The 6,000-nt window shown below is 39.5% G+C and overlaps 1 protein-coding gene across 6 annotated transcripts in view; it reads right to left on the bottom strand.

Annotated features, from left to right (window-relative positions):
* Positions 1 to 238: 238 nt before the first annotated feature.
* LOC134615976 (kinesin-like protein KIF21A) overlaps positions 239 to 6,000 on the bottom strand; it is a 45,514-nt gene continuing 39,752 nt past the window's right edge. For all 6 annotated transcript variants that reach the window (XM_063460691.1, XM_063460692.1, XM_063460693.1 and 3 more), the window contains 5 exons: positions 5,830 to 5,988; positions 5,612 to 5,729; positions 4,190 to 4,360; positions 3,883 to 4,079; positions 239 to 3,768 (listed from right to left, as the gene is read on the bottom strand). In XM_063460691.1, the coding sequence (XP_063316761.1) occupies positions 3,714 to 3,768; positions 3,883 to 4,079; positions 4,190 to 4,360; positions 5,612 to 5,729; positions 5,830 to 5,988 (700 nt within the window). In that variant the 3' untranslated portion in view covers positions 239 to 3,713. The remainder of the gene's footprint in view (positions 3,769 to 3,882; positions 4,080 to 4,189; positions 4,361 to 5,611; positions 5,730 to 5,829; positions 5,989 to 6,000) is intronic.

Below are 6,000 nucleotides of genomic sequence, written 5' to 3'. Positions count from 1 at the left end.
TTCCCCATTAAAAGCGCTGACCTGTCTTCCATGCCACCTCAACCCCAAATCTGCTGGAGCATCCACATGAATGTGTCATACCTGACATTACAGTATCTGTCAGAATATTATGTAGCTACATGCATACTTCTGCTGCATGCAGTGGCTTGTCGCAAATTCATAACTTACAGACATACAAGTTAAATTAATTACAAGTTGCAAATGTTATGTAGTTAAGTGAGATCAATCATCCACTAGCCAGTTTGGGAAGTCTGATTTTATTTGAGAATCTCAAATGAAACATAATCAATTCCCTGTCAAAATAAAAGCAGAGAAAGAAAATAAGTTAGGCTGAGTTAATGAGGTTGAAAGTGGCATTGTGTGGGTGTTATGTCATCTGATTGCACTTATGAGGCGTATTAGTATGAAGTGGAACAGAATTAATTGTGTTCAACACAGGACATATAAGAAAGTGTCAGACACCGTTCCTCTGCCATGAGGCCAGTTAACACTCTGCTGCTCTCACTACCTCTGAACATTGAATATCGATCCTTCTATCCCTCTTTACATTATTTTTTTTTATCTTTTTTTGCCTCCTGCTTTATCTTTATCAGTACACTTGAGGCAGTCTGCTGCCTGGAGTTATAATTAAAAGGCAATTGAAATAAGCTTGTAGACAAATAATGACTTAATGGGTACAGAGAGGAAGATACTGCACAATGTATATATCGCATGTTGAGGACACACAGTGTTTAAGATTCTACACATTTAAAGTCATAATTATTCATAGAGCCATAGGCCAATTTATTCCATCATCCAATGGGTCATTTATTTATTCGCGGTTTTCTTTTTGTGGAGTTTGGATGTGGGTATTGCCTGAAATTGTAATTAGTCATGACAGAAATGATTAAAATAATACAGAAAAAAAGCCTCATTTGTATGCACATCAAATGAAGCACAGTCTCTGTGTTTACCTACTCAATCACTCAGGTGTCATTATACAGTACTACCACCATGTGGTCACAACATATTAATACACGATTTAAAGAAAAAAAACAAGACAGACATGAAGCTTAAAAAAAAAAAACTTTTTTAAATATTAAAATTTATTTCCACGCTGCAACCGATCTTAATCACTTAAAAATTGTACACAAGAGAATCAGCAGGAATGAAACGGCGTATTTACACAAGATGAAATTTACAGCCACATTTCAAAATATAATATTACAATTAGAGGGATAATTACGATTTTAAACAGCCTAGGAACACTTACAGCTCATCTGGTTTCTAGGGGATTATTTAGTCAATGGGACTGAAAACCGATTTCTGTACTCGATTTAAACTCTTGTGAGACAGAGGGAAAGTCAATTCAACTCACAAAATAAAAAGATTTTTCAGTGCAATTACCTGAGTCCCATTGACTTTACCTTTGCTAACAACTTCTACCTCGTGTATCCCAGTAAGAGCAGCAAATTTATTTAACGGATACTTGTGAAAGAGTAGTTCAGGAGCAAATGTTTACCTAACTTTTTTAATGAGGGATAGCCAACATTTATCAGGTAGTGATTTCTCAGTCACTGCATACAGTTCAGGATTAATTACAGGCACTGATAATACCTCTGTATATGGAGTCAGTCGTCTACAACAGCAAGATAACAGAGGTATCAGATGGAAAGAGTTCAAAAACTTTCAGTGGATAAGACACAACAGAAAAATCTGAGAAAAAATAAATAAATAGTCCTAGCATTTTTACACATTTGACAGACTGAATGTTCTTTTCAAATGCTTAATTGCAGCACATGTGCAGTTTACAGGTACTAAAACAGCAGAGATGAACAGTAATATACAAGAAACTGCCACACAATTTGGTTGGAAAAACATGCACATACACACACTTGAAGAAGAAATGCTTTCACAAGACTGTAACTCCTACCGTATTACATGACTTGGGAATTACAAGGTGCTTGAGTCTATCAAGATGAATGATTTACAATCACTGACTGTAAATCAGGACTGCGCATGGCATATGACGAATGTTTCATAAAAGCACTTGCTGCCAGAGCAGTGCTTCAGCCATGCAAGTGTCGTACAACTATCGAAGACAGGCAGAGAATTACGCTCAGTGGATTACCTTAACATGTAAAAATAATGGTGAGTACAAAGTAAAAGACCAAGAGATGCTTTATAAAAAAGTATCAACCAGAGGATTGAGAAACCGAGCTGATGGCCGACTATAATCAGAAAAAGCTGTTGAGTTGGAAATGTGAACAAATGTTCATTATTACCTGTTCTTAAATGGTTATCCTGCTCAGTTCTTTTTTAAAAACCTGTCGCAATGTGGTACCATACACATTCAAAAATGATCACAATCTAACATTTAGTAAGTGTTTTGCCACACACAGAATCAATGTGCGGGCAAATGCAATAAATAATAGATTTGCTGCTAGCTAGCTAGCATATTTTTCCGTATGTTTTTGAAATTTTAAATATAATTTAATGTTCAAGTAGTTTCATAATTGAGCTGTCTCGTTACAGAAAGACAGGGCAGGATATGTTTTCTGGACACTGTGAAAAGTATCAGCTAAACTAGCTAAAAGCTAACTAGCCTAGCAGGTACTGTTAGCCTTTTAAGCTAGGAAAGTTAACTTTATTTTATGTTGTTCAGATTTATACAATTATAGATTTATATTGTTATTTAAAAATACTACATTAGACTTTGAATTATCATGGGTTTTAAAATGTCTTTCGCTGTTATGTCTTATGACAAAGTAGCCTTTTTCAAAGGTAATGTTTCAGCAGATAAAAAGCAGAGAGTACTATCTGCTTTTTAAGGCAATATGTAATGTAGGAATAGTACTATTCAGCTATGATACCTGCAGTTTGTTTTATTTTATTTCTTCTTTTTTTTTAAAAGCTTAATCCTGACTAAGCCTGGGTAAATTTAAACTGTATAAGAACTGTGTTAAAAGAGCATGGTGTATGCTTTATTTTGATGCCTCTACTTTAATCTGATGGGCTTGGCAGTAACAGCTCAATATATATGCAGCTTCAGTTGGTCCTTGGTAACTGAGAACACATGCATACATAAAGAGACCAGCACAACAATGCCAGAAAGACACAATACACCACCCATCACGTGAACAAAAAGAACAGACTCACAGTTATTGCTGGAGTATAAATATTTCCGTGTCTTGTCTTGGGACACAGATTTTTCAGCAGTCGTGGTTTTGATGAAGAAGAATTGGTGCAATGAAGCAAATAATTTAATCTGTTTTCCTTTTTCTTAGTAGCTCTGGCAAAAATGAATAATATGCATAGACAGTATCCATGTTGTCTTGCGTTGAACTGACAGGGAATGTTGAATGCACCACAAACTCCTACTCCTACTTTTCTTTTCACTCTATTACAGTCACAGCTATGAAATGAGCTGGCCACTGCAGCAGTTCTATGATTATAGGAGCTTGAGAGGTTCACGGATGATGTTTTGACCTAAAATGTCAGTAATGCTACTCAGCTGGAAAGAATGATTTCCCTGAAACTATTCCAAGTCAAGTATCAGGGATGTTTTAAGGTTATTGTGGGCCTATCCTGCCATACCTATTGATTTGGGACCCTCTCTGGGTTTCCCAGTCAGTAATTTCTCAAGTCGAAGATGTTATAGAAACTTTGCAAATAATTCATGTTGACTGACTGATGGCCAGTGGACAATCCTGTGTCATTAAATCCAGCAGTCATTAAAATCCATCCTCCAGAGATCCTTTGGCTTCCCAAATCTTCACAGTTCGGTCACTGTCGAAAACACAAAGGTAAAGTTTATGATAATAATCAAAATTTGTAATTTTAACATGGCAGGATCGTAGTTCAACACCACTGACTAGTGTTCAACTATGTTAGGAGACTTACTCAGAGGCAGTGAACAGTTGGCTGCTGTTAGTAGCCAGGCCGTTGATCGGACTGTCGTGTCCTTGGACCTCACCGAGGGGTGCTAGCGAGTCAGTGTGCCAAAGGCGCAGCAGCCCTCCTCTGCACCCACTGAGCAGAACCGGGGAGCCTGGCACCACACCCAGAGCACTAACCCAGTCTGCCTTGGCATTGACCGACTAGTAGATGCAATAACAGCCAACAGTTAGTGTAGAGTTTATCAGATTTACAAGTTTAAGTCATTGATATAAACTTTTTAATCTTGGGAAAAATCTTTGATGCACAATACCTGTAACAGTTTCTTACTGGCCAAGTCCCACTTTTTAATATAATAGTCTCTGGAGCTGCTGTAGAAAAAGTCTCCATGGACAGTGAGAGACTCCACGCTGTCCTGATGGACGGGGTCAAACGTATGGCAGGAGGTGATGCTACCCTGAGCACCCTCTGTCACCTCAAACATCTGAAAAACAAGCACATTTGTTCTTTATATATATGGTGGTTATCATAAAGTTTGACGACTCTGTTCATTGCTCCCTGGAAGTATAGTTAGGGCTGGATCAGGTGATCCTCAATCCTCCCTTAGTTATACTGTTGGTTATGCAACCCTCACTACCCTGGCAAGCAAAATATTACCCCATTGTAATGGACAGTTGGTAGTACTGCAGGACAAAAGTGTTAATCTAACAGAAAATAAATGAAGATATGAAGAGAAATCCCCCCCCTCCCCCCGCAGTTTTAAATCCCTGAAAGTGGGGACGTCTCTCCCAGAGCTCCAGTTCGGTGACACCATGTGCATCTTGTAGAGCAGTGTTCCCCCCACACACAAACACATCCTCCAACCTCACACAAACTTCAAATCTTTTGTAAACAACGCAGGGGGAAGCAAATTCTGCCGGGGATGCCTACCTTAGCACCACCAGTGTGCAGGTGAAGCAAAAGGCAAGATATCATCATAGTTTTTAGACTTTGGCTTGGAAGGAAGTTGTTTTGGAAGTATATTTGGTGACGCTTCATCCTCTGCTTTGTATTTGTGTGGGAGCCCTGTCAAAAACCTGTCTATTATGCTAGCAATGTCCAAGCATTCTTGCACTCCTCCTGCAATGCCTCTGCCCTGCCCCCCCCCCCCCCCCCCAGGGGGCGTGCCCATCCACTTTGGGAACCACTGTTGTAGAGAATCACTCACTTTACACCGCTGCCAGGAGGAAAGCTTTCAAAGTACGGGCAGCTTGGACTGATGGTGTGATTTAGCCTGCAAGGCAGCGGCTGGAGAGGTTAAAGAGGTGTGCTAACATGCCACTGGGCCATAATCTATGCAGCAGCTATAACTAAATGCTGATTAGTGCACCGTTAAACTTGAAGAGATTCAAATGATGGCTGGAGGGAAAAGGACCGGAGTACTGATTTTGCTTGCTGCATGAGCATGTCCCATGGATAGCCCTAGGCTTCTTGGGCTTCCCATGATGCACTAGGCGTTTCCTCTTCATTCATCTTTTTCATCTCTATTTCTAGATTGTGCATGCTTCCTCACAGAGGATCATCTTATTTTGGGTTTTTTTTTCTAGGGTCTTTACTTTACAATATAAAGTGCCTTGAAGGAACTGTTGTAATTTGGTTTTATTTAAAAACAGATTATAATTCAACTGATTTGAGTTGAAAATCCTATTCAGACTATATATCTATATATATATAGGAAGCTGCTACAACTTCCTACTTTAATATGATGGTCTTTGGAGCCGGTGAGCACCAGGTCCTGCCCGCTGCCCAACTTTTCGACTGTCAGACACATAACAGGCCCCAGATGGCCGGTCAGCTTCCCCGTAGATGCAAATCTAAAGAAAGAGGAGTCAAATTAAGAAATCATTACCAAAATAAATACCTCCTATGAAACTGCTTATAGCTAAAACTCCTATCGATGTTACTGTAACTCACTTGCGGAGGTCCCACATGCGGACAGCATTGCCAGCAGCAGCATACAGAAAAGAGCCAGTGTGGTTGAGAGTAATCTGATTGATCTGACTCTCTCCAGGTGGGATGGATAAACTCCGAGCAGAAGAACAGGTGTCTCCTGAGCCCACCTGTCCCGACGACCTTACACGCATA

Source organism: Pelmatolapia mariae, linkage group LG17 (genome assembly GCF_036321145.2).
Source record: "Pelmatolapia mariae isolate MD_Pm_ZW linkage group LG17, Pm_UMD_F_2, whole genome shotgun sequence".
Taxonomy (NCBI): Eukaryota; Metazoa; Chordata; class Actinopteri; order Cichliformes; family Cichlidae; genus Pelmatolapia; species Pelmatolapia mariae.
Note: the sequence above shows the minus strand (reverse complement) of the source record. Positions and strands in the feature narration are given on the sequence as shown.